At 41.7% G+C, this 25,000-nt stretch overlaps 2 protein-coding genes across 2 annotated transcripts in view; both read left to right on the top strand.

The window, feature by feature from the left end:
- Positions 1 to 478: 478 nt before the first annotated feature.
- On the top strand, positions 479 to 17,378 carry tmem209 (transmembrane protein 209). The gene is made up of 15 exons (XM_084049900.1): positions 479 to 540; positions 1,744 to 1,895; positions 3,225 to 3,283; positions 4,147 to 4,278; positions 4,781 to 5,004; positions 5,939 to 6,143; positions 6,671 to 6,846; positions 8,595 to 8,666; positions 10,046 to 10,142; positions 10,675 to 10,800; positions 11,531 to 11,628; positions 11,864 to 11,978; positions 12,391 to 12,488; positions 13,699 to 13,772; positions 15,935 to 17,378. Exons 1-15 carry the CDS (start codon positions 508 to 510, stop codon positions 15,987 to 15,989), a joined length of 1,716 nt encoding a protein of 571 aa, XP_083906026.1. The 5' UTR covers positions 479 to 507; the 3' UTR covers positions 15,990 to 17,378.
- A 1,065-nt stretch (positions 17,379 to 18,443) lies between these two features.
- LOC311040286 (uncharacterized protein) overlaps positions 18,444 to 25,000 on the top strand; it is a 7,055-nt gene continuing 498 nt past the window's right edge. Inside the window, exons 1-3 of the mRNA XM_084050476.1 lie at positions 18,444 to 18,581; positions 20,823 to 20,921; positions 23,817 to 25,000. The exon at positions 23,817 to 25,000 is cut by the window's right edge and continues 498 nt beyond it. Coding sequence (XP_083906602.1) covers positions 18,446 to 18,581; positions 20,823 to 20,921; positions 23,817 to 24,541 — 960 coding nt within the window. The 5' untranslated portion in view covers positions 18,444 to 18,445 and the 3' untranslated portion in view covers positions 24,542 to 25,000. The remainder of the gene's footprint in view (positions 18,582 to 20,822; positions 20,922 to 23,816) is intronic.

The following is a 25,000-nucleotide window of genomic DNA, read 5'->3' as shown; positions in this document are numbered from 1 at the left end:
TCAGGACAGAGGAGGAGCCCCTCCCCCTTGTGCTTCAACTGCATGGGGCGATGGGGCTGTTCGCCTCCACTCCACCAGAGAGCATGACCACAACGTTCGGAACTACACTCTGACAGACACTTTCCAGCGTTGCCATGTCCGCTTATTATAAGCGACTTTGGGCTTGATTTTCTGTAATGGTAGTTGCAGGTTGCTTTTTTTTGGGCAGGTTTCTTTGCTTATTTTTAGCTTCCTCAATGTTGTTTAAAACAGTGGTTCTCAAACATTTTCATGTCATGGTCCATCAAATTAATAACATGTATTTATTTGTCTGTGGACCCCATCTGGAAATATTTTATGCCAGGGAAAAGTTGTTCCACATTTTTTCGACCTTTTTGAAAATAGCCTATGTATGTTTAAAGGCGAAGGGCTCGCTTCATTTGGGCTCGCTTTCCTAGACCTGGTTGCTTGTTTCTCTCGCCAAACCTGGCAACACTGGCATTTTCCTTCCGGGTAAAGTACAAACCGATGCAGTGCCGCTGTTTCCCTTCTATCAACGCGGTATGAATGATAAACTTAATATTAATAATATGTACCAACAGTCATGATAATACTGTACTAATACTATTGTATCCATGTGTCCGTTCAAAACATATATGTGGCCTCGACTCTGTTTTCCCGGTAACTTCCACTGTGTGTTTTTCATGTGTCAGCTAACGGTGGCTAACCAGCAATGAAACCATGTTAGCCTCACTATACTGAGGCTAACATGCAGTGGTGGGAAAAGTACTCAATTTTTTTACTTAAGTAAAAGTATCAATACTGCAATGTAGAAATACTCTGTTACAAATAAAAGTCCTGAAATCTAAATTTACTTGAGTAAAAGTACAAAAGTATTGGTATCAAAATGTACTTTAAAGCAGTGGTTCTCAAACTTTTTCATGTCAAGGACCCCCAAATTGACACTTATTAGCCTGCGGACCCCCATTTGAAAAGATAAGCCAGGGACCCCCATAAGAGAAGATGTTTACGGCTCTAGCAGTGATTCTCAACCGTTATTTAAGGACCCCCAGTTTGACATAGGGCTACGGACCTAACATATTTTCACTCTTCATACCAGTAACGTGTAAGCTGATTAGACATTCTGTATAGTAGTGTGTATCTGTCTGTCTCTTATATGTCGTCATGATTTGTGTGCATGGGGATCTCATCTTAAACAAGCTCAGTGCTTAATGAGTCTCCCAGTTTAGTAGACCTTGTATTGTGAATATGTACTGATGTTCTCATGTCTTACTAAATAAAGTACATCAATCAATCAATCAATCACCCCCATTTAATGGCATTTCCCCATAGTGATAATCATATAGAGTGTTTGTTCAGTAACAGGGGTCTCCCCGTCTCCCCACCTCTTTAATAAACAGAAAATACATTTTCAGGTGGGTTACACATTTCATTAAATCAGGGAAATGAAAACATTTATCAACTTCAATAGTGTTCCATTTGCCATTTTGTCTGCGAATTGTTTGCGTCATCATCCCTACCTGGGAAAAAAAGTATTTTCTGAATTTCTGTTTACTAAAGAGCTGGAGAGAGACGGGGGTATGACTGTTACTAACACTTCATAGCAATGATCACTGTCATAGTTATTAACACTTAACTAAAAAAATAATCACAGCACCTCTAAGTGTGTATAGCAGTGTAAAGTTCATGGTAAAGGCAGGGTCCTGTAAAGCTGGGTGTTGAAAAGCTCTCTACGTCTTTCAGAGGTTGTGGAGGATGTTTACCCCGCCGAAGGATGGCGTCTCGACGCTCATCGACAGGACCATGAGACTGCGGAGAGAGGAGCAGGCTCGCCAGGTGGTTCTGGCGTGGGCCGTGCTCAACGTCTCCCTGGCCGGAATGATCTACACTGAAATGTAAGCTAGCATCGTCATGTGCAACCTGTGTGTGTGTTGTAACTCAAATCTAATAGACACACTTTTTGGCTATCACAGACACACAATGGCCCTCATCTATCAACGCAGCGTATAAACCGGCGTATATTTTTCCATATATTCGGCCGTACACCAACGTCGAAGTCACATTTATCAACGCATCCTACACAGCTGATCCGAGCTTACACTTGGTCCCAGCGTTGATAAATGTCACGGCTTGAAGACGAACCAGAATACGACCAAAGACATGGAAAGCCAATAAGAAACAGTCGCCCCCCCCCCCACCCGCTGGCCTCGCCGCACACGCACACGCCTCTCTTGCTCTCTCGCTCGCTCTCTCTCACTCACGCACGCACTCACGCACGCACGCACGCACGCACGCACACACACACACACACACACACACACACACACACACACACACACGCGCGCGCGCCCGCCCAACTTTGTCTTTCATGTCCGTGTCCGTAGCGTAGTGTACATGAGACTCGGGCGGAATGCAGTGATTCCGTGCCGCCGCGTTAATATTGGAGCGTCGGGTTTATATCCATAACCCAGCCAGGTTGTGTAGCCTACATAACTCTCTATGACATAACTCCATAACATAGGACAAGCTACTGTAAGTTTGTAGACCTCACTGTCCATGAAAAGGTGCCGTCCCGACCGCGGGACTCCCGGCGCAAAAGCGCTCGTATATTTTTGAAAATAGCAGATCTATAAGCTCACAACGCGTCGCGATGCAATGCTGGCTTGTGAGCTTGTAGGTCTGCTATTTTCAATACAGACAGATCTACAATCTTATCTGAATGACTGTTAAAGCAATTTGTTTTAATTACTTTATGATAAAATGATATATTTTCGCAGAGATTTTTTATTAGTGTAGATATACACATTTAGGAGTGGATTATGTGTCCAGATGCTTGTCAGACAGTCAGACAATGGTGCTCCGCAGGTCTAGAATGGAATAAACGGGTGCAGCCAACGTCAACAACTGGTCTCGACCAGACGTGAGATTTCAGCCTACGGTAGGATGAAGCCCACGTCAGGATATATTGATAAATGCCGAAAGGTGCGGTGATTACCCCGTACGCTCATTATTCGGGCTGCACCGCATTGATAAATGAGGGCCATTATCTTTTTTTTCATTGAAAATGGGTATTGTGAGCTTCTAGATCGACTATTTTCGCAACCTTTGCATGACACTTGACTCTTGTAGGACAAATTATGGCATTTATTTAAACTTGAAATATGGAGATACAAGGTTTCTGCCCAACAGCGTCATTAATATGTTTTTTAAATTGTTTTTCCTAGGTCTGGGAAGCTGTTAAGCCGATATTACAACATAACCTACTGGCCCATCTGGTACATTGGTGAGTGCTTCTCTTCACTTAACCACTTAAACCGTACTTGGATCTCTTTCTTCCCTCTACACCAAACCAAACCCTTTCTATCTACCAGTTCACAACAAGCTCTATTTTGGACATGTGAACATTTTCTAAATCAGAAAAAAAGAAGAAAAAAAGTCTGATTCTTCCAGAATAGCCATAATAGCACATTTACAAGCTTACAGTGTGCATGTAGATATGCTATTTCCCCCTTTTTTGACAGACTTAGCACAAGGACACTTTGTCATGATTTAACTAGTCCGTTTGGAGAGATATATAGCTCCGCTGTGCCATTGATTACAAATCCAAAAATAGTCTCCTCGAGTCCTCGTTGACTTACATTGCACTGTAAAACAGCTCTTAAAGTCACACTCTTGATTGATTTATTGATTTTTATTTGGTGATTAAAGAAACGCCACAATAGCACTTCCAAATACATACACAAAGATATCACAGAGGATAGAAACTCAAGAAAGCCCTATGGCTTATTTCCATCGTGGTCCTCTATATACATTTTTGGAGTCTGGAATCCAGACTACAGTATAAAGTTTGGATTCCCCAACCCTGCAATGTGTTGAGCTGTCCCTGAGCGAGTCACGTAACCCCAAACAGCTCAACCCCTGTGCCTCCAGCGCTGCAAGCATTTTCTAATTACCATTATTAGTCAAATTATTATTATCTACTGTATATAAGTTAGAAAAAAACAACACTCCTCTACAACGGTGGTTGTTTGTGGATGACCATGTCAAACAAAATGTTCGAGCTGGGTATCAGATTAGATTTTGTCTTATTTGTGCAGTGGCCCATGGGTCATACTGTTTATCTGCTCTCTCCGTCTTGTCCCACAGAACTAGCCCTGGCTGCTGTGTTTAGCCTCAATGCTCTGTTTGACTTTTGGAAGTACTTCCGATACACTATGGCCCCCTCCACCATCGCTGTAACCCCTCAACAGCATGCGCTTCTGGGCCTACGAAACTCAGGTGAGAGCCTCGTAGAATAATTACATTAATCATGCATTTATTGATAGATCACACTACGGCTGTCACAGTTATTACAAAATCACCTGATCACAATTAATTTAGAAAATCACAGTTTTCTTTTTTGCGTACTCATCAGAATTATTTCCATGTATCTGTATAATTCATCTGTTGTAAAAATATGTTTTTAAACATATTAAAAAATAGTGAGCTTGTAGATGAGCTATTTCCACAATTTAATTTAATCTAATCTATCTAATCGTACCAGTCATTGTCAGTCACTCATTTCTTTGTATATTTATAAGTTATTTGTCGTATCTGCCTGGCTGGCCCCTGTACCATTTTTGTTTGGGTCCCAAGAGTCCCTTCCTAGAAATGTAGTGGAATCAAAAGTACAATTTCTATTTAAAATGTGGCGGAGTGAAAGCTTGCAAAAAATAGAAAATAAACCTTAAACAATTCAAGTACAGGATTCCAGTAAATGTACTTTGTTACTGTCCGCCAGGTATCCAGGCCTCCCCTCCCCAGAAACCAGCGAAGGCGGAGACTCCGGCCCCTGCCCTGTCTTCCCCCATGCAGGGGCAGAACGTCCTGAGTTTTAGCCCCTCGCGGCCCCCCACCGCCAGCCCCAAATTCTCCCCCAGCTGTGTCCCTGGGTACAGCCCCCCGCTAGGTAGCCCGTCCACACCAAGCAGCACCGGAGGAGGGGCCTTCTCCCCCTTTGGAAAGGTGGGTTCAAATTACCCTCTAATCGAATATATATTTTTACACTCAAAGCCCCAAAGTTGACGATTATTTTATTTGACAGCATCAATAGTTACCACTGTGTAGTTAGTGAGTAGGAGATTTACTTGTCACAAACAAAAGCTTTTCTCGTATTAACTGGGGTTATGGGGTATCTGTATTGTAGATGTCCAAATACTGCATCCTATCCTTTTCATTTTGTTATGATAATTTATAATATCTTTAAAGAAAGGAGCATAGCATGATAGCTTGGTGTTATCATGACATGCATCCAACAATGATTAACTCTTTAACTGGCAGAGTACATACAATTAATTAAGGCCCAGACTGCCAGCGATTTTTCGATTTTCTTACCTTTTCAAGTAGTCACAGAATATTTATCTCCAGTATGATCGATCCCCTGATGTTTGCTAATCACTTAGGGTTTCACTGCTTCCGCAAAAAAGAAATGTCATCACGACCTCCCGTTTGCTTGATATACGCCGTTAAAAATAGCATGTTTCGGCAAAAATACATAGTAAAACACAGGAGGCGAGATACAGGATTTTTAAGTAATAAGTTAACCAGGAAGTGAATGGAGCAGTAAATCTTGGGCTCACGTTATCTCCTGGTTCTGTGTGAAAAAAACGAAAAAAAATAATAATATATTATATATATAATTATTTATTATTCTTTTTTTTTTTTCAAAAACATCCAAACTCGTCGTTGGCAGTGTGAGCACTGGCAGAATTTGACGAGTTAAATCGTCCATGGCAGTCAATGAGTAAAATTACTGTGGCTGGTTGAGATTTCAGTTTTTTATAACTTTATCAGACATCTCAGCTGGAAAAGTCGGTTTTAATTTAATACTGTAATATGTTGTCATTTCAAAATGTAACATTTTAATATTTCGTGTGTGTGTGTGGTTTGCTGCTGTCAGGTGTTGAACTACAGCCCGTCTCCCGGGTCCTCGCCATACCCCAGCAGCCTGGGCCCCGCCGAGGGCTCCGGGGTGCGGGCTCGCTACCGCACCTCCCCCTCCGTGTTCAGCTCCCCCGGGGGGAAGGAGGACTACATGGAGGACCCGAAAACCCTAGAGAGGTTCCTCCGCGCCGAGGAGGAGAAGAACCACCGGAGCCAGCTAGGTTAGTGATTGTAACCGTTGTAGTGTTTATTTTTTAATTATGACATTTTGCTTGACGATTAAGTGCCACTCAAATAATTGCAATTAACGATTTAATTGTGTTTCTGTCATTGAACATTATGAATAAAACATAACTTTGTAAACAAAAGTTGCACTGGGCAGATATGACAAATAATATTACGTATTTAAATACTTATCCAATCAAGGGAGAGAACTCATGCATGATTCCAGATGAGGAAGTGACACAAATAATGTGCAGAATTGAAAGAACACTATAAAATTGAGGCTGATAAATGGGTACTCTCTCCTGATTGGCTGAAATTAGCAACCCACAAGAACATTTCTTTTTTGTTTATTAAACATTGCAGAGACGGGGAGACCCCTGTTACCGAACAAACACTCTATTGCAACGATTGCTATCACAATATAGAGCTTAATTGTTTTTACCAAAAAAGATCACTTCTAGTACATACCTTTAAATGAGCACTGAGGATTTTACTGTGTTACATTGTTGTTTCTCCTCTCCAGGAAGTCCAGAGTCCTCGTCTCCGACTCACAGCCCTACCTTCTGGAACTACAACCGCTCTGTGGGCGACTACGCCCAGAGTCTCAGGAAGTTCCAGTACCAGCTGGCCTGCCGCTCACAGGCACCCTCTGCCCTCAAAGATGACACCGACCTGGGCTCCAAACAGGCTGCAGAGGAGGTCAGAGGGGTTGGGTTTTGGGGGGTGCTGTAATCCAGTCGCGGCCCCATTTTTATTGGTTTTATTGGTTATTTTATTTTTAACCAAAAAATACTAATAATAATTCAAAAGACTTTCTGAAAGAAAGGAAAAAAATCTTTGGAAAAAAGTGGATCCAATGTAGTTATTCTTCATTGATTCAATATTTGTAGAACCCACAGACGCACTTAACACATCGGGTGCCAGCATTTTTTCATAACAACTTACCGTGGGTGCCAGCATTCTCCCCATTGACTGCGCTTTGCTGTTTAAACTTTCCGCGTGCGTTACAAGCAAATCCATGCAAAAAAAGGCATCGATTCATGTTCTGCCATGAGCCTGGCTACAGGCTGGAACCATAACATTCCCCTCACGGGTTACAACGGGGGGGGATCGCGCATCGCGCATGACCGTTTTTCCCCACAGGAAACAGATTCGGAGATATAGGCGTTTCAAAGTAGGAAATAGAAGGAAACGGATGGGGGGAAAAAAAGTGTTTCCGGTGAGCGATCTGGCACTTCCTTCGCAGGATTACAATGGGTGCTCCCAGAGCTGCTCTAGCCCCGCCCGCGCGGAGAAAAACGAAAAAAACAAAAAGACTGAAATCACGGTTCAGACCGTGTTCGGCACCGAAGCTTCGGAACCGCCACTATGTAAACACACGGTTCAGACCATGTTTGGCACCCGATGTGTTAACCACTTGACTTTCAACCAATTTTTTAAAAAGTTCAGAATTTTTCAATAATCTTCAAAAATAGCAGAAATAGCAGAATAACAGAATAACTCACAATAATCGTATCGCGGAGATTTAAATTTATCGTAAAATTGTCCTCCGTCATGCACTAGGATGAATTAGCTTTTGTTGAGCTGCAAACATTCAGTACCAGTTAAACCCTCTATACTTGATAACACAGACCTACAAAGAGCGCATTTGCTTTGCTCTTATTTCATTCTACACAAATCGAGTGACATGTCATTTTCATATCGTCCCATCCATATGTGCAATACCCTTTTAATTTTAATTGATTGATCTTTCTTAATAACAGATGAATCAAAAATGATTTTACCAGTTACAGTCAAAATTGGCGGGTGATTAATTAATTACATTTTTCATATGGAGTGATTTATTTGATGATTTCATCATCAATTCAAAAAAGAAAAAAGAAATGAAGCATCACTGCATATGGAGCCAGAGTGTGCAACACTTAGGGCGGATTCACACTGCGGCCTTGAACCAGCCTTGAGGCTGGTTGGAAGGAATACCTGGGAAGGAATTGGTAAAGCTAGCATCTATTATAAGTGTACTTTGTGAGAAGTTTTAGATTTTTGGAATGGTATTAGGTAAGGGTATAGCTTTTAAAAAAACATTGCAAACAAGTTAGGCTCGCCCCCTATTGAAAACCTTATAAAACTTCTCACAAAGTGCATTCGCTTTACCAATTCCTTCCCAGGTATTCCTTCCTACCAGCCTCAAGGCTGGTTCCAAGGCCACAGTGTGAATCCGCCCTTAGTTTTCCCCTGCTTTAAGTTTGTTCCCGGGGGTCAGCAGCATCTCAGACCACAGTCTTTGTTGTGCGTTCCCTTCCCTGCTATAATTTTAATTTCCCACCATGGTTAGTAGGTTGTTGACATTATCAGCGGTTTACAAACGATAAGCTGCAGGCAATGCGATTGTTTGACTTGAAAGGATTCATGACACTGCCTGTTTTAATGTCCCCGCTCTTGTGCAGGTGTGGGCCAGAATCACCACCAGTCGACCCGTGGTGGACCGCATCGACAGCTGGACGGCCAAGCTGAGAAACGTGAGTATTCCGTACAGACTTTCTGCTAGGCAATCTTTGGGCCGGCCACCATGAAGATTATATGTAATAAACATCACACGCGTGTTTGCAGATACATGCATGTGCAGTAAACCACCCAACTGATCATTATACCTCGTTAGCGCTGATTCTCTTTCCACTTTATCACAGATGCGATCTGTTTCTGTGTTTATAGTTTCCTAAAGCATATCTACTCCACCATGCAGGTGTCGCTTGCCCAAAAGAACAGGATTAAAGTCAGGAAGGGTGGATGAGTGAACTGCTTGTGCGACTCCGTGGTACAAACGGGCTGAATGTTAAGGGCTTACGCAGTAACCTACATCAGCTTTTGTTTTGTTTTGTTACTTTTACGTTTAGTTCATGATAGCAAGGAAGGTAGTCAACTTGCCTGCTGCAATGTGTCACCCACGTTATTCCACCACTCTCTCCATTGCAGCCACTGTGTTTGCTTGTAACGACCCATACGAGTTTGGGTCCTTGTTTTATTATCGTCATTTGGGTCCGGGCTGGTTCAGATTCTATTAGGGTCTGTTTATCATGTATAATGCCCGAGCGAACCAAGAAGAACTGTACACAGCGCCAGCGGCGCTGATAAGGAGGAGAGAAATGCACCTGTGTGCAGCCTGATCTATGCTTCGTCGCACGACTGTGTTGCACAGCGAAAATAGCAGACCTACGAGCTCACCACGCGGTGCATTCTGATGTGTTGCGAGCTTGTAGGTCTGATATTTTTGACGTGCGACGAATGGTCTGATCTAGGATCAGATAACTGCAGCACAACTAGACAGCACACTGTCGGGATCAATGTAAGCTCATAAAAAAACGGAATATAATTTTAGTGGTTGTAAACTATGTATTGCAATGTTGTGTGTTACATATCCTAATAATAATGATAATATAATAACAGCAAATATCGGTCAATGGCCGATATATACCGGCTAACGGAAACCTTCATTCCGTATATCTGGTATATCGATACATGATTCAAACATGTACAGTATCTGCCAGAAAAGTAGTATCCAAAGATGAGAGAGGAGACATTGGAGCAGATATGCAGCACATACCAAAAAGTGCATTGGCACATATTACTTAGTTAATGCGGCAGTGTTGAGCACCAAAAGTAGCAGATCTGCAAGCTCACGATGAGTTGCAAGCTTGTAGATTATGGAAATGTTTGTCCTCACAAGTATAGTAACACAAATGTGTGTGTGTGTGTGTGTGTGTGTGTGTGTGTGTGTGTGTGTGTGTGTGTGTGTGTGTGTGTGTGTGTGTGTGTGTGTGTGTGTGTGTGTGTGTGTGTGTGTGTGTGTGTGTGTGTGTGTGTGTGTGTGTGTGTGTGTGTGTGTGTGTGTGTGTCACAGTGGATAAATGACACCATCCTGGTACCTTTGGTGAAGGAGATAGACTCAGTCAACAGCCAGCTCAGGAGAATAGGCTGTCCAGAGGTCCAGATGGGCGGTAAGTGCATGTCACCTACATTTAATTATCATTTCTTGTACTCATCATTATCTCTGCCAGGCCAGGAGGCAGAGATTGCGTATTCGCCCCTGTAAAGGCCTATTTAAAGGGATAGTTCACCCCCAAAATGACTTTGTTTCTATCGATTAGTCACCCCATGGAAATTTGAATTCATGGGAAAAAATAATTGCATTCGTAAGCCAATAATTTGATGAGCGGCAGCGGTTCCAGTAGGAGACACAAAGAGTCTCCTTTGTGTTTCCTACCGGAACCACTGCCTGCCGGTCCGCTGGTCATCAAATTATTGGCTTAGGAATGCGACAAAAACTAAAAGATATCCATGAATTCAATGGGGTGACTAATCGATAGAAAAAAAGTTTTTTTTTGGGTGAACTTTCCCTTTAAGCTTGGAGCGACAAGTGGCAACCGACGTGTCGCACTACGCGTCTCTCAATGTCAGGATAAGTAAAATGTCAGGATCATAACAGCCCGAGTTAGTAATGATTATTATTTGTTTCTGTCCACCCACCAGAGACCAGCATTAGCAGCTTGAAGCAGGCTGCCGTGGTGAAAGCCTCCTCCATCCCCACAATGAACGCCATCGTCCAATACCTGGACATCACCCCCAACCAGGAGTACCTGGTGGACAGGATAAAGGGTATGTTGACACACCACCGCACTGGGGCTGCAACGATCCATTGCGTTTTCGATTAGTCGAATAATAGAGTAGCCAAATGTATCATTTCGGGTTCCTTGACATGAAAACAGTTGAGAACAACTGACCTAAAACACCCACGTTGATAAAGATAAAGATAAGATGAGACCTTCCCACGAGGGAAATGTAATCGCCCGAGTCAGTGCAGAAAGTACAGTATATCAGTGGTTCTCAAACGTCTTCGTGCCAAGAACCCCCAAATTGATATGTATTTGGCCGCCGACCCCCATCTGAAAAGGTTTTGTGCCAAGGGACCCCCAGAAGAAATAATGACCAAAAAAATGTCAAAAGTAGAAGATTTACAGTTTGTAGATCTGCTGTTTTTGAATAGCCAACTTATAAATAGATAAAATGATTGTGATGCTGTATTAATTACTCTCGCTGGGGACCCCTTGGAACCCCCCAAGAACCCTGGGGATCCCCGGACCCCACTACTGTAGATACAGCAGGGTAAATGTGTCACACACAAAAAAAACACTATCAATAATGAACAATAGAATTGAACAATATACTGTCCACCCTCTCCTTTATATTGTTATATAATCTATTACATTCTAAAAGTGTCTTAATTTGTGTGTGTGTGTGTGTGTGTGTGTGTGTGTGTGTGTGTGTGTGTGTGTGTGTGTGTGTGTGTGTGTGTGTGTGTGTGTGTGTGTGTGTGTGTGTGTTTCAGAGCTGGCACACAGTGGCTGTATGAGTTCATTCCGTTGGAACAGAGGTGGTGATCTGAAGGGCAGGAAGTGGGACACAGACCTTCCCACAGACTGTGCTGTGAGTCTACACACACACGCTGGTTTAGTTCACTTAGAATTCAGAATGACCTTCTGCATCCTTTGTCATGATGAAGTGCTTAAATCCAACTATAACGGCTCAAATGATCATCATCATTTCAAGGGTCCTAGAAAAGCCCACTCCCCCCCCCACGTTTGTAAGGCACCAAATGAACCCTTTATTCTCTCTCTTCAAAACCGTATTGTTTTCTTATTATTGTTTTGTTCTCATTCAGATCCTCATGCATGTATTTTGCACCTACCTGGACTCCAGACTGCCTCCACACCCCAAATATCCAGACGGAAAGACCTTCACCTCCCAGCACTACAGCCACACCCCGGACAAACCTGGTAAGAATGGACGATTCAGACCACTGACCAAAAATCTTCATACCCAGTCAAGAAACGAACCTCTTGAAATGGAACAGGACCTCTAAACTGTCTCTGTCCGATGCCGCGTTTGTTTGTCTGAAGCTGGGCTCAGACTACTGGAGTTTTAAAGTCTTTATGATCGTTTGTTTATTGTTTAAGTCAGAAAACAATGTTGCACATTAAGCTAATCAGGGGTCCCGACCCGCAGGTTGAGAACCACTGCAAGATTAGAGAATAATCTTGCCCGATATTTGCTCCCGATCTAGGCTGGGGTAGACGATGCCTACCTCAAATGCAACTGATTATCCTGTATGTGTGCAACGTACACTATCTCAGCCTCTGCGTGTGTGTGTGTGTGTGTGTGTTGTGTTGTGTTGTGTGTTTAACCTAGATGTGAGCAATGAGAACCTGTTCTGCATTCACCAGAGCAGTACCAACCCTCCGCATTACCAACTCATCTACCAGGGACACATCTACAACCTCCCCAAGGTCAGCACCTCACTCACCAGTTCTCCTGTCTTACTTTGAACTGTGATTCTCAAACGTTTTCATTTCACGGACCCGCCAGTTTGGTATGCATTAGGCCACGGACCCTCATAGCTCTCAGAATTACAGATCTGTAAGGGTCCAATTTGTTCCGTTTGTACACTCTCTGTGTTACAGACCTGTAAGGGTCCATTTGGTTCCATCCCTCAGTTATCAAGAATGAACTTTATTGTCGCATCACAGGTGTGTAGGTGTAAAAAAGTAACTGAAGATTTTTTTTGCGCACGGCACGCTCCATAACAGTTACAGACCTGTAAGGGTCCATTTGTTTCCTACCCATCAATCATTCTTTGAACCCCACTTAGAGAACAACTGACTTAGAACACACAGATCTCTATATTCTAACTGAAAAGTAACAGTTTTTAACATAAGAGGTTTACACCCGACAGTGACGATATTACACATTTTAATAATTTAAATTCATAAGATTATTGTTCCAGTTTAACCTCTTTCAACCTGGCGTCCCTCGTTTGGGCATGTCGCTATTGTTGACATTTTCCCACAAAACATTTTTTGCACTCTTGCATGTGTGCTGTTTTATCTACTTGCTGAGAGCTGAAATATTTTCAACTCGGGCGTTTGGAAGCAGTTTTAGACGACCGTATTGGCGTTTTCAGCCGAGAACAACGCCTCTGTGAACACGACCCCTAATGCTGCATTCACAGTAGCAGCTACAAAGCAACCAGCTACCAGCTTTTGAAACACGCTACAAAATAAAGTTCAGCTGGCTTCAACTCCACACTTGCAGATACAAAACGACCAAGTGTTGTTTAACCATTTCCACTGACCTTTTTCCACACACTTCCTGCTTGTAATGGGGGAAAAACAAATTATTTTCATCAGTTTTTTTCATTTATATTTTTCTCGCTCGTCAGACGCACGCTTAATGATGTTAATGACCATGTTGCACAACTTCCCAACAACGACTCTGCAACAGATATTCTGTGTTGCTTTGTAGTTTTGTGTCTTTTTTAGCTGTCAGCCTGTACGCAGCATAACTCTGGTGTTGGTACTCAAAAGGTGCCTTGCTTACGGGTTCTCTGTAAGACGGGTACTCTGCTAGACGGGGTCACATAATTTTTACAACGTCTCTGTCTTTGGCTACATTTTCATTGCACTGACATTATACATCTGTTTTGGATTGTTATTACAGGGCAGGAACAATCTGTTCCACACTGTTCTCATGTTCCTCTATGTCATCAAAACCAAGGAGTCAGGGATGCTAGGGTGAGTACTGTGGATTACTATAATACTCTAATATAACACTAATATAATAATCTAATACTATAATCATCCAAATTTACTGTACCAGTAGGGTAAACTGCAGGTCATCATGCCATTTTAAAAATAATTTAAACACAATAATGATGTGTAAGCCTTTCACAATTAATAATCGATTTAGATTAATCGCTTCCATTGAATTCACACTTCGTGACGCGTTGTAAGCTTGTAGATCAGCTATATCCGCTATTTTTACCCCTTTTTTGTATAAAATGTGTTATTTATAAATTGTGTAATCGTGACAGCCGTAATGATTTGACCAATCTACTGCACTATTCAGTGGATTATAAATGGTTATCAAACATTTGCATGTCAAGGACCCCAAGGTTGATACCTATTAACCCATTAAGACCTGAGGTCGATTCTACAAATGTCCTCTAAATCCTAACAGTTTAATGAAAAACACATGTTGCTATAATCCGTGGTTCTTGTGTCATTATTCATAGGTATTGTAAGTGATATTTTTTGTTCAAACCAAAAGTGTTTAGTTAAAGGTGGGCCACCAATTTCATCCAATCTGGAAAGAGATCCCATTTATCAGCTTCAGTTTTATAGTGTTTCAATTCCAATTTTGTCTGTTCTTTTTATTATTATTATTTCAGTTGTTAGGCTGTGTCCTGTATGGGTTCTCTCTCATGATTGGATGAAATTGGTATCCTCCTGACATGAACACTCAGCAATGATTGCTATGAGAATATAGCTATTTAACGTTTCATTTTGTATTGTATTATTGTATTTGAATTGTATTGTATCGCCCTGTTTTCATGCTTTCGGTTATTTTATATTATTACACGGCTTGGTTGAATGCTTGATTTTGATTGGTCAGTCATCGGTCATTATTTCTGGACCGATGAGCTCCATAACGGACCGATGTCTAATCAGAGACTCAGAACACCTGCTCATGTCAACCTGCACTGCTTGGTTTTATGCTTTTATCCAACATGACAGCCATGTAAACAAACAAACAATGTAATTTACAACTAAACGTTGCTCTCAAGAATGTTTTTGAAAACATTTGAAGTGAGAAATAGACAATGCAATAACCGAGAAGTGATTCTATTTGATCCACTACATTTCCTTGTTTATCGTGGCGCAACAACGGGGGAGTACCAAAACGCTCGCCCCAAAACACAGTCGCCCCGGGGCAAATCCGGCGTTATTACAGGTAAATCGGCGGTATATAGAATGGGGGCGAGTGTGTTTTGGGGCGAGTCTTTCCGTTACCTTATGGAATGCTGTCATTTGTTTTCCGAGGCGAACTTGTCCGCCCAGCCCAATACTTATGGAATACTTTCATTGCCTTAAGCAAGGAAATACTTCGTTTTGTTGTTACATTTGGGTCAATTTATTTATTTATTTATTAAGTAGCCATGTAATAAGCGGCTCGGCTCCACCTCGGTGCATAATCACCCTGTCGGGCTTTAAATTTCAATAATGACCACCTCCCCATGCATTATCCCTTGCTTAGTTGGTGTCAGCTCATCATCGATGAACTTCCCTAATTTGACTGCACATGATTCCACTATTTAAATGACCCATCTTTTATAGCTGATAAATTAATAAGTCCTTATTTGACAGTATGAGCAGGAGGCAATTCATCACAGTATAAATTATTTATGAGAATCGTTTTATTCAAGAGGGGCATATAAAAACGTATTTTGTAATTCAGTTCAAATAGATTTTCTGCATTTGAACTTGCCCGTCCGTCACGGAAGAGTGAACTTCTGAAGAATGACATAAACTTAAAAGTAACGTTGGAAAGGGATCTTTTACGTACAGTAAAGTGCTACTCAGTGGAACAGCCTGGATGGATATTAGTGTCAAATTGACAACTAATTTGAGGCCATTTAAACAACAGGCTAAAGCTTGGCTATTGGAAAAAGTGCCTTTGTAAAAGGACACATTTTTAAGCTCCGTTTTAATTTTTTTGTCAAGTTTGTTTTGCATTGTAAATTGTTTTTAATTATTAAATGCACGTGAGAGGACCACAATGGAAATCTCGTCTTATGAACTTTTTTGTGTTTATCCTCGATATGCTGTAACCTGTGTAAATGGTAAGGTTTTCTCATATCAAATCAAACTAAACTTGATTTCTGTGCTTTCCGCAGGAGGGTGAATCTGGGCCTGTCCGGGGTGAACATCTTGTGGATATTCAGAGACTGATGGCAGCTCTGGTCACGATGGTGCGCCTTAAGAATGTGTCAGGACGACGCCAGTGGGGTTTTGAAATAGCCCACATTGTTGTATAGGGTGATTTACATGCGCTTATACTTGCACGTTTTCGGTGCACAAAAGTGTAAATGGGGCATGATGAGGCTCTCACAGTATCATAAGGTCTCTGTCTTGAGACAAATGCTGGAGGAGACTCACTTCACACTGAAGGACTTGTGGAATTTATTACCCACTTTCAACCCGGTGTCCCTGTTTTGGTGCGGTCATACTGTAGGCAAAGAAACTTCACACATTTTCAAAGGTTTTTAAAAAACATCAAAAAATTGCCGATCTACAAGTTCACGACATGTCGTAGTGCGACGCGTTGTGACTTTGTAGATTGGCTCTGCAGGAATCTGTCTAAAATAGTGGCTTAAGTGGTTAAATTGTTTCTCCCAGCAATCTGGAATAGCACAATGGCATTTTTTTACATGCTCTCAATTGTATTCAGAAAAGAACAGTTTGGAAATGTGTTATTATTGATATTTTAGGGACACCTGTCTCTGTCACACGATAATGTCCTTGTAAAACAATGTATTTTTTTATATAGTTAGTTCCGTTTGGGATTATTTTGTATACTGAGAATGTACCAGCATGGCAGACTTGTAAATAATTTACAGTACCTCTTTCTGGTGGGTCACACAAGGGCTCAGAGCACTGCTTGAATGTAAATATGTGTGTAGTTTATTTCTCGTCCTCGAGCTGGAATAAATACATTTGTGTCCGTTTTGAATACACAGAATATGATGTAAAACGTCTTTTGTTTTCTACTGAAGATAAACACCTAATTAAAAGCGTAGTTGAAATTGCTTTTATTTTGGTGCCTATCTTGTATAACACAAGCTATAGTTGCAGATTATGGATATCTTTTTCATTTTTTTTCCTCCAGTGGAGTGAATGACACACTCTGGCTACCTTCCACAGGAATAGAATTGGCACACTGTAAAATCCTCAGTGTTTAACACAGATCCAAAATAAAGCTATAGATTTTACTGTGTACAGGTTACTGATCCAATGCGGCATGGCTTTTGGTTTTAAATTAGACACGGAAACTCAAGTATTGTGTATTTGCTTTATTGTTAAATGAGACGTCATGGAACTTAAAATTTTGCATGGTTTATTTTTTGTATAGTGGACAAACGACTTGCTTTGGAATTGGCAACATTTGAATACCAAATGATTTGTTTCACACTGAAGCCGTCTAAATGCCAAGGGCGGTCAAGCTTTCTTGTGTTTGCATATTTTTTGAAGGTAATAATTGTGTTTGCTCATTAATGTAATGCCATTTTATTGTGGACTTTGGCTGAGACATGGCATTCATGAAAATAAAAGCAATTAAGAACCTCATTTTATAGCCTCCTTACAGCTTACCACTGTTCTTCTTTGAAGCTTCACCACATGAAGCCTAGCATCCTTTTTCTGGGCATGTCATAATAGGCAAACTTTCAGGAGGAATAGCAAATCCACAAGCAAATCCACGACTGGTCTATCGGACCACAATATATATTTTTTCTTACACAGGGGATACGGGCACAGTCGGTAGCGCTGTTGCCTCACAGCTAGAAGGTCCTGAGTTCAAAAAGAGTCTTGAGTCAAGGACCCAGGCTCCCGGGGAGCCATCAAATTTCTCTTTTGGGTCTTGAGTTCATTTTTCATCGGCATAGTACTATGGCTCAGTTTATTTCATGCTTTCATGATGTGTACAACTGAGAATTTAAAATCCATAATGTGACAGGTGACAGCACTGATTCCTCCATCTACTTTGATCCCAACTGTGTTAATCAGTCACATTTCACTTGGGAGGAAAGTAAGCTACAGGAGTAGCCTAGTTGTAGTTCTCTCTAACTTAAGCTCTAGAGCAGGGGTCTTCAACTGGGGGTCCTAAGAGTTACTACAGGGGGGCCACCAAATCTTTGTGTGATAGGAACTTATTTTTTTTTACAGGAACCACTTGAACCCTAGCATCCCTATTCTAAGGGGAACATTAGCCGAAAATAGCAGATCTACAAGATCACAACACCTTGCGCTGCGAGGCATTAATGTGAGCTTGTAGATCGGCTATCTTCGGCAAAGAGGTTTGGTGTAGAGAGGGAAAAAAGCAGACTAAGTACAGAGTGAAAGGTCAAGTTTACAAAGTATTGACCGTTTAAGTGGTTATAAATGTCTGAAAAACGTTGAAGACCCCTGCTCTAGTCTAGAGACATATGGGCCCCTTGCAAGTGTGTGTGTGTGTGCGTGTGCGTGCGTGACACTGTGTGTACGCGCGCGCGATAGAGACAACTCTTATTGTGGAGAAAGTGATGCTTTGCCTATGGGTTCAGTGCAAAAGATTTTATTTTGAAAGTCAAGACCGGAAGTATCATTAGTTCTGATGGTGAAGAGCTTGATGAGTGATTTTCTCAACAACGATGTTTATGGCGACAGACAACCTTAACCCACACCCAAACCAAACAAACATGGCGTTCAGCACGAGAAGAAAGAGACATGTAAACAACAGCACAGCGGGGACCATGTTGAGACCAGTCGTCATGTTGTACAGACTTGGTATGTCATCATGTTTCATTCTTTGATTTGATTTATTATCTTTTATTCTGAATCTGTTCACTTCCTCCTTCCCTTTAGCTAGCTCTGCCTGCCTGTCTGTGCTCTCTCTCTCTCTCTCTCTCTCTCTGTCTCTCTCTCTCTCTCTCTCTCTCTGTGGCTCTCTGTGGCTCTCTGTGGCTCTCTCTCTCTCTCTCTCTCTCTCTCTCTCTCTCTCTCTCTCCCTCTCTCTCTCTGTGGCTCTCTCCCTCCCTCTCTCTCTCTCTCTCTCTCTCTCTCTCTCTCTCTCTCTCTCTCTCTCTCTCTCTCTCTCTTTTCTCTATCTCCCCCCTACTCTCTCTCTCTCTCTCTCTCATCCCTCATCCCTCCAAATTCCCTGCTTCAAATATATATATATTTTTATGGCCTAAATTAGAATGTAATCTATAGTATAATACTATATAGAATAGTACTTGTGCCTACAACAAGGACACAATGGCACGATGACCTGGCATCTGATCTCTGATCTTCACTCTCTGTTTGCCAGCTATCATTTTGCCAGATTTCTGTGCCATCTGGTAAGATGGACTGGAACTGTTACTAGTCCACTTCTCTGACATCTGGGCTACTGCCCAAGTTGCATGCCCACCTATTATTCCTCAGTGGTGGAAAAAGTACTCACATTTTTACTTAAGTAAAAGTATCATCACTGCAATCTAGAAATATTCTGTTACAAGTAAAAGTCCGGAATTCAAAATGTACTTGAGTAAAGTACATTTTAAGGTATTACCATCAAAATGTATTTAAAGTACCAAAAGTAAAAGTACTAATTATGTAGAATGTCCCATTTCAAGTTTGAAAATGTATATACATCTTTTTGGAAATGGCCGATCTACAAGCTCACAATGAGCTTATAGATCTGTATGTGTGTGTGTGTGTGTGTGTGTGTGTGTGTGTGTGTGTGTGTGTGTGTGTGTGTGTGTGTGTGTGTGTGTGTGTGTGTGTGTGTGTGTGTGTGTGTGTGTGTGTGTGTGTGTATATATATATATATATATATATATATATATATATATATATATATATATGGGAAGTGAATTGGTTAATGCATATTTTGTAATAATAATCAAAATCTACAAAGTAACTAAAGTTCTCAAATAATTGTAGTGGAGTAAAAGTACAATATTTGCCTCTGAGTGAGATGTAGTGGAGTAGAAGTAAAAGTATATACAATTGGAAATACTCCAGTAAAGTGAAAGTACCTTAAGTACAGTACTTGAGAGTAAATGTAGCTGTACTTAATTACTTTCCACCACTGTTATTTCTACATGCCCAACCTATTATAGCAGCCCTGTGCTGTCTGTCTGTCTGTCTCTTTCACTTCTGTGTGTCTCTCTCTCTCTCTCTCTCTCTCTCTCTCTCTCTCTCTCTCTCTCTCTCTCTCTCTCTGTCTGTCTGTCTGTCTGTCTGTCTGTCTGTCTGTCTGTCTGTCTGTCTGTCTGTCTGTCTGTCTGTCTGTCTGTCTGTGTCTCTCTCTCGTTAAATGTGTGTCTCCTTTAGTGTTAATTATTATTAAATGATACGTGTTTTAAATGGAGTTAAGTGTTCTATTCATCTGTCCCCTTAATGTTGCATTGCATCAATGGAATACAGTATATAGAGCTGCCCAACCGATGCTAGATGTTTTGGTCCGATGCTGATCCCGGTTTTGGAGAGTCCTAGCCCACCTAATACTGGCGTTTTAGACCAGTTAGATATTTTGTAAAAAAAAAGCAACATTTAAAAAAAAAACATACATTTTACTAAACAATAATCTGTCAAACCTATTTTGGGATTGTCATTATCCGGTAGATACCGGACCCCTAGGAACTACTGCCATGCTGGCAACGATTCAGTACCCAACCCTAGTCTAGTCTTTGAAAAACACTTCCTCTCACCCTCTGTTCACTCTGTTTCGCATTCTGACTTCATCCACTACCCATGTCACATCAAAGTCCTTATTCCAGTGCTTAGTGAAGTCCGGGTCCCCCGGGGGTCCTTGAGGGGGCCAGCAGGGGTTTACAGGGGATCCCCCTCAAAATTTGTTGCTTCACAATCAATTGGTTTAACCACTTCAAAAATAGCCGATCTCACATCGCATTGCAACGCGACATGTTGTGAACTTGTAGGTCGGCTATTGTTGGAAAATGTTGAGCAATCTATCTTTTTATTCTAATTTAGAAATGTTTTAACACAAGGTCCCTGCCTTATTCTATTCCTTTATTCCAGACCAGTCTGTGGAGTCCACTCTGCAGGTGAAGATGAGTTCCCCAGCACCAGCCAGGACCAGGTCTATTAAACAGAAACCTGAAAACCACCTCGACACCAGTAAGTTTCATGCTCTCTATTTTGTATATTTTCTTTTCTGTTTGGTTGTAGGGCTACAGCTGTCAAATGAGCTCATAATTATTATATTTTCATCGAAATCTAGGAAAGTGTCTTCGCCAGGCCTGATTGCCTAGCCAGGGCTGTGTCAGTTGTGGGGGGCAGCTGTCAGGATATGAGTAAGCTGCGGGGGGAAATATTTGTTTGACAGACAGAACAACTGACATAGTTCAACGCCACTGCTTTTTGGTTCCCCCTATGGGCAGAAGTGAAAGTGTTGTTTTTTTGTTTGTTTTGTTTTTAGTGGTTTTGATGGTGCACTCTACACGAATCCACAATCATTATTGTGGTGTCAGACTCTGGTTGTGATGTGCACAACTGCTAAAGGCTCTGACAAATACAAAGTGTCACTGACTTGCATCATGTTAGGTCACTCCTTCACGTTGAAAGTGTCAAATAGTCTATTATATTTGGCTGCACCACAATTTCTCATTTATAATTTCAACCACATCATACCGACGGCCGACTCAAATGATAAGGGATGTAACACGCACGCACGCACGCTAGCCCACACACATGCTGGGTGGAACTGAGTGAAGACGTCCGAAGATGTTAACATACCCCCTTCATTCTGTCGACCTCCCTGTTGAACTGTTGCAGAATCTTTACTCTTACACTGACATGTAATTAATGTGTAAGTTCAAGTTGTACACAGGTGACAGCAATAAATTATCATGTCTTGCTCCCGTGAACGCACCAGAGTCTTCTTTAATCAGTTACCCATTCCTTTTATTTGATTTTTTTTTACTGCCTTTATTGATAGGAAAGTAGGCTGACAGGAAATGGGGAGAGAGATGGGGGAGGTGACATGCAGCAAACCCACGAACCCGCGACACACTGTCAAGCTGGATTACCAGCCTATATGGTATGCACCTGGACCATTAGGCCAGCAGGCGCCCCATCCATTCATCCTTTTATGATGGCAGCTCCAACACTCCCCACCTTAATATCTCGTCAACCATCACACAGCGGTCTTCACCTGTGAATGAACCACTGTCCTTTCATTGACAGTGAAGGAGGAGTTCAATGAGTTTGTGTTACATTACGTCTTGAATCTGAAGCCTGACTTTTTTGGGAGTTAGAATATGTTGGATGTGACGGCACTCCCGAGGCAAAATAAACAATGAATTAGGCTCAATACAAGTGCCTACACAGTTCGATGGATATTTATTTTTGGATACACACATCCAGAACTGCGAAAAGTGGCAGAAACAGAATAAAGGGAATAATAAAACTGGTCCAGAGCTGAGCTCTGGCCCCGTAATGACATATTGTCAATGTCATATATGTGACTGGGATTGGTTGTAATTTAATGCATGAACCCTTTCCGACGCTCTTTTATTTGTAAATGTGTGTATATAAAACATATCCCCTATCAAATCTCGTAATTACATCAACAGCAATTACAACTTACAACAGCAGGCAGAACGCTATACACACACACACACACACACACACACACACACACACACACACACACACACACACACACACACACACACACACACACACAGATTCTTCATGGCTGGTGATTGGCTGGTATGTGACAAATAAACACAGGTACATCGCTTTTGTCTTTTTTGCGTTCTGATGGATGTCCCAGTGGTGCGAGCCATTAATCAATACTGAATAACTATGTGATCTATTTATCGGCTGCAATTAATAGTTTGTATAGAAACAAGCTGCGGCAGTCCTGTCTGTCTGTCCTGTCTGTTCCCAGCCCTGTTCCCAGCACAGGCCAGTGAAAGCCGCCTGTGTCCGCTCTGAGGAGCGCTGTGGCTCGCTTACACGCCCGCCCAGAGCATGGGAACATTTGCAAGCATATCATTCATCAAAAAGTCGCGGCAATCTGCCCAGTGTCGGCCAATCGTCAAAAGGTAGCGCAAAGGTGCCACTACTGACGTCACTTTCTCCTCGTCTTTGTTGGACTGGGGTATCCCATTCCCAGTTCAGGGTAAAGCGAGCAGAATGCACACAGCTGGCTGGCAGCAGCAGTCTGACACCGCAATAATGATTGCGCCACTAGAGGGCAGCGCTCTGTGGATTCGTGTACACAGGCCCCTCAACATGCGATTCCAGTTTTATGATTGGATGTTTGCCTCCTTGATATTCAGCCCACAAATTTATGAAGGCAATAACGTGCAAAAGGTATAGAGTATTAAAACTTGATGATCATTGTCTCATGACTTCACAAGGCTATTTGTGCCTACTTTGGTGTGGAAAAAAGTTTAGATAAATATTTTTTTTTTTTTACCAAAATAACTTTTGTAAACTGTGTTTGTGTCATGATCCTCCAGATGCTGGCAGCAGTCAAACATGTCTTTGATAAATGAAGATAGACTTGTGGTTTATAAATGGTGCATTTATTTAGAGTGGAAGTTGGGCTACGAAACAGAGGAAACACAACAATTTAACCCATTAAGACCTGGAACTGTGTCATTTTTAGATTTGAGCTAAAAAGCATTATTTTACACTTTGGGCTATTCAAAAATAGCAGATATACAAGCTCATAGCGCGGCACCGAGTGCCGCGCTATGAGCTTGTAGATCTGCTATTTTTGAAAAATCGTGAAAATGTGTGCAAATCTTTGAATATATATATTTTTAAAGCAAACATTTGTAACTCAAATCTTTGCTTCTGGGGGTCCCTGGAACAAAATATTTTGATGGGGGTCCGCGGCCAAATACATATCATCACACGAAAAAGATTGAGCACCACTGATATAGAAACATACGTTTTTCAGAAAACTGTTGAGATTTAGGAGACATGTAGAATCGGCTTCAGGTCTCAATGGGTTAAAACCTGTAATGTTTTTCTCTCATTTTATCTTTTGCCTAGACAAACGGCATCAGCGAGAGAGGAGTCCCAGTCTGGTCCAGGAGGAATCGGAGCCTTCACAGATTAAAGAGGAGCACGAGGAGCTACTTCAAAGACCAGAGGAGGCTAATGGGTCAACACAGACATTACGAGCAGTGAAAAGTGAAGATGATTCTGAATACAGTGACACAGAACCTCTAGCCAGCACCTCAACTGAACAAAGTGAAACTCTGAGGAAACATACTTGTGCGTTTTGTGAAAAAGGCTTTAGTCGAATGGACAATCTAAAAACGCACATGAGGATGCATACAGGGGAAAAGCCCTTTACTTGTGAAGTTTGTAGCAAAGGCTTTGGTCAAATGGGTCATCTAAAAGACCACATGAGGACTCATACAGGAGAAAAACCCTTTATTTGTACAGTTTGTGATAAAGGTTGTAGTCAAAAGAAACATTTGAAGAAACACATGAGGATTCATACAGGGGAAAAGCCCTATATTTGTACAGTTTGTGGCACAGGTTGTAATCAAAAGAGTGATCTGAAAAGACACATGAGGACACATACTGGGGAAAAGCCCTTCAGTTGTATAGTTTGTGGTAAAGGCTGTGGTCGAATGAGTGACCTGAATAGACACATGAGGATTCATACAGGGGAAAAACCCTTCTGTTGTATGGTTTGTGGTAAAGGCTGTCGTCAAAAGAGTGATCTGAAAAAACACATGAGGACTCATGCAGAAAAAAACCTTTAGTTGTAGTTTGTGGTGATCAGGAGGGGTGAAGTGTAGGACCTCTGCCTTTGTGTACAGAAGTCCACAATAATCTCCTTGATCTTACTGACGTTCAGGAAGAGGCAGCTGACCGAGGCGGCTACAGAGGAAAGTAACTATTATCTGTTTCAGTCTAAACTACATTCACATCAAGAGTTAACATTAGCTATTTTAGAAAGTTTAAGTGACCTTTGTAGATGGAAGGTTCCAGAACATTTGGTCTTCATTCTTCACTTGCGGAGCCTGACTTCTTGACTACAACTATATTGTAAACCTCTGTGCATCCTCCAGGGAGCCACACCCAGTTCATGACATCATAGATTGGTGGCGATCTCATCAAATGGGTACATGATCAACATTCCCATGCAGCAAATAAACAGAAGGCATTTTAAATAAAAAATAAGACTAGGAAGAAATAGAAAGACTTGAAGCAAAACTAGA

This window comes from Gymnoscopelus microlampas (assembly GCF_963454915.1).
Source record: "Gymnoscopelus microlampas genome assembly, chromosome: 23".
Classification (NCBI taxonomy): domain Eukaryota; kingdom Metazoa; phylum Chordata; class Actinopteri; order Myctophiformes; family Myctophidae; genus Gymnoscopelus; species Gymnoscopelus microlampas.
This window is presented reverse-complemented; position numbering and strand designations above follow the sequence as displayed.

Bases quoted from the DNA above. Each gene is read 5' to 3' on its own strand.
- tmem209 (XM_084049900.1), top strand. From the start codon at position 508: ATGCAGTGCCGCTGTTTCCCTTCTATCAACGCG. The intron at 1,896-3,224 runs GTAAGCTAGCAT...TGTTTTTCCTAG, and splicing joins GGAATGATCTACACTGAAAT to GTCTGGGAAGCTGTTAAGCC. The intron at 6,144-6,670 runs GTTAGTGATTGT...TCTCCTCTCCAG, and splicing joins GAACCACCGGAGCCAGCTAG to GAAGTCCAGAGTCCTCGTCT.